We start from the raw sequence: 2,500 nt of genomic DNA on the forward strand, positions 1-2,500 counted from the left end.
ATTGTTCCCTACATCGCCCCGCCCACTGAAAGCTCACTCATTGGCCCAGATATATGATTGACGGGCAAATCACAGGCAAATCCTACTTTTTACCAAAGGGAGATTACGATTTCAGTACGGTTTATCTGTGTGCAGGATTACACAAAAAACGATTGGCCTGACTTTCATGGAAAATCATGGAAGGGTGTAGCATGGCCAAGCAATACTAGCGCTAACCGCTAACCCATCACACTCTGATCCAAACAACTTCAGCATCACTTTCACAATGGTTGTGATGGAGAAGTCAAACACCTCAAAGATCATGGAGGTTTCTATAGGAGTGAATGGACATTGCTTGTGCCCTGTGGTGGAAGACTGAGCTCTCTGGGTGCACTTCTTCTGTTGCACTTCTTTAAGTCACTCTCATAGTGAACAAAGCATATATAATCTAATACTCTCTACATTAACACTTCATACTCATCAAACTTTAACTGGAACAACACAACAGTCTATTTATTCATCTCATTTAGCAAAGGATGGACTGCTCTGTCCTTGCTCTGTTGTCGCTCTTGTTTTGTGCAGTTAAACATCAGTGCACAGTGTCGCTCTTTCAGCATGGTAAGGGTATATATAGTAAGATATTAAGCACTTACTGGCATAGTTACAGTGCAACAAGCATTACACGTTCTGGAGTGTGTCTGCTGCCATTACTGTGTGTGTTGGAGTGTGTGTAAAAGCAACATGTGCCTGTGCCTGTGTGTGTTTACCGGTAACTTGGTGAGTGGAGGATTGCTGACATGGCGGCCGAACACCTCCTCCTGGAACTGCAGGAGCTGGACCACCAGGCTGGACAGAGACTTATTGGTGGGCGGCTCCGCCTGGATGTACTGGAGAGCGGTGAGTAGAGGGGACAGAGAGAGAGAGAGAGAGAGAGAGAGAGGGTAGAGAGAGAGGTTACAGGGAGGGAGGGAAGAATGGAGGAATGGACGGATGGAACCAAAACTACCCCGGTGCAAGGGTGTGTGTGTGTGTGTGTGTGTGTGTGTGTAGGCTATATAAGTTGAGTAGTTACAGTAATGGGGCACAGGCCAGGTGATCCTGGAGCACCACTGAGATGTAGACAGTGACAGGAAATAAAGGAGCCTCTCTCTCTCTTCATCATTTCTAAACGTTTTTATCGTGAGCTGGCAACAGTCCTATTTGTTTCTCATATCTCTGTGAAACATGCTCTTTTCACATTTTTTTTACAGCAGCACAAAGTAAAAAGGGTTAGGCCTACTATATCAGTAGGCTATAACAACATTAATTCTGATGACGTCGGGGGAAAGGGGGGATAGATTAGCCTACTACAACAAATCCTTTTTTTTTTTTTTTTTTTTAACGGCTGTATTTTAGCTTTAATGCCATGGTAAATGAATGGCTTCATCCAAAGCCAAATGTAGCCAGAATGCTATAAGCTGCTAGCAAAACTGTAACCAGCAAAAAAAAAAAAAAACTTGTAAGATTTGAATAGACTTTAAAGCCAAGTCATTAGCCTATTAAATTCTGTATCTTATACAGCTTATAAAGCTTATCCTACACACATAAAGAAGAAACGTAGGCTATGAAAACGAAGCTTGAAAATGCACTCCACTTTTAGACACCCTTGTGTAGCACATACTACACGGATACTGTAAACCCAAATGATCCGTGACGCTTCGGCAGTGCACCACCAAATCATTAAAAAGCTTTGAGGCTGTCTGATCCACCTAGTCCAAATCTGAAATCTTGTTTACATTAACAGAGTGACGCTACCTGCATCAAATGCAAAAATCCCAGTGGCACTAATAAAAACGAGTACAGCCAGTTCTTTTGCTGGACTGCCGTAAAAAAAGGGGGCTGAGATCAACCATTCCCATTTACCGCCGCATTTTGCATTTAAACTTTAGGAAAATAATCGTATCGGCCTGACTCTAAGAAAGGATATGTTGAAAGGGAAAACGTTATTCTGTCTATTGACTGCTACTGGCAAACAAAAATGAATAGGCTACTGACAATGTAGCCCTTAAGACTAGCCTATATTGAAACCTGTTAATTAATTTTTCCATTATCAAAATATTTGTCTTTCTTCCGTGAAAAAAAGGCGTTTCTTTCAGTAGGCTACAGTGAGATACCTAAAATGGACAAGCATTCAGATGTGCAGACAAACAAATAGTTTTCATTTGCATTCGTGCTTTGTATTTTAGAGCCGGGGAGGGAGAACGCGAAAACGGCCTTTTGCACATCTGGAATCGTGTACTTGCGCCATCGACGCTATCCAGGGACATAAGCTCGCACCGTTAGCAGTTAGCCCCTTCCTTCAACGGAATTGAGGCCATTATAGTCTTTATCGGCATTCCATTTTCTCTCAAATACCAGCACACGTTTCATGTCCTATGTGTTCAAGTGTTTGTGAATACGTCTGACGGAGAGAGAGCGATAGAGGCAGAGAAAGAGAGAGCGTCACACCGGCAGATTGTGCATTCTGCTCCCTGCATCGTCT

At 42.9% G+C, this 2,500-nt stretch overlaps 1 protein-coding gene across 2 annotated transcripts in view; it reads right to left on the minus strand.

Moving 5' to 3' along the window:
* Positions 1-2,500, minus strand: part of smarcc2 (SWI/SNF related, matrix associated, actin dependent regulator of chromatin, subfamily c, member 2) — a 21,891-nt gene that overhangs the window by 19,125 nt on the left and 266 nt on the right. For both annotated transcript variants that reach the window (XM_062545303.1, XM_062545302.1), the window contains exon 2: positions 747-866. In XM_062545303.1, coding sequence (XP_062401287.1) covers positions 747-866 — 120 coding nt within the window. The remainder of the gene's footprint in view (positions 1-746; positions 867-2,500) is intronic.

The sequence above is a fragment of the Sardina pilchardus genome, chromosome 9 (genome assembly GCF_963854185.1).
Source record: "Sardina pilchardus chromosome 9, fSarPil1.1, whole genome shotgun sequence".
NCBI classification, from domain to species: domain Eukaryota; kingdom Metazoa; phylum Chordata; class Actinopteri; order Clupeiformes; family Clupeidae; genus Sardina; species Sardina pilchardus.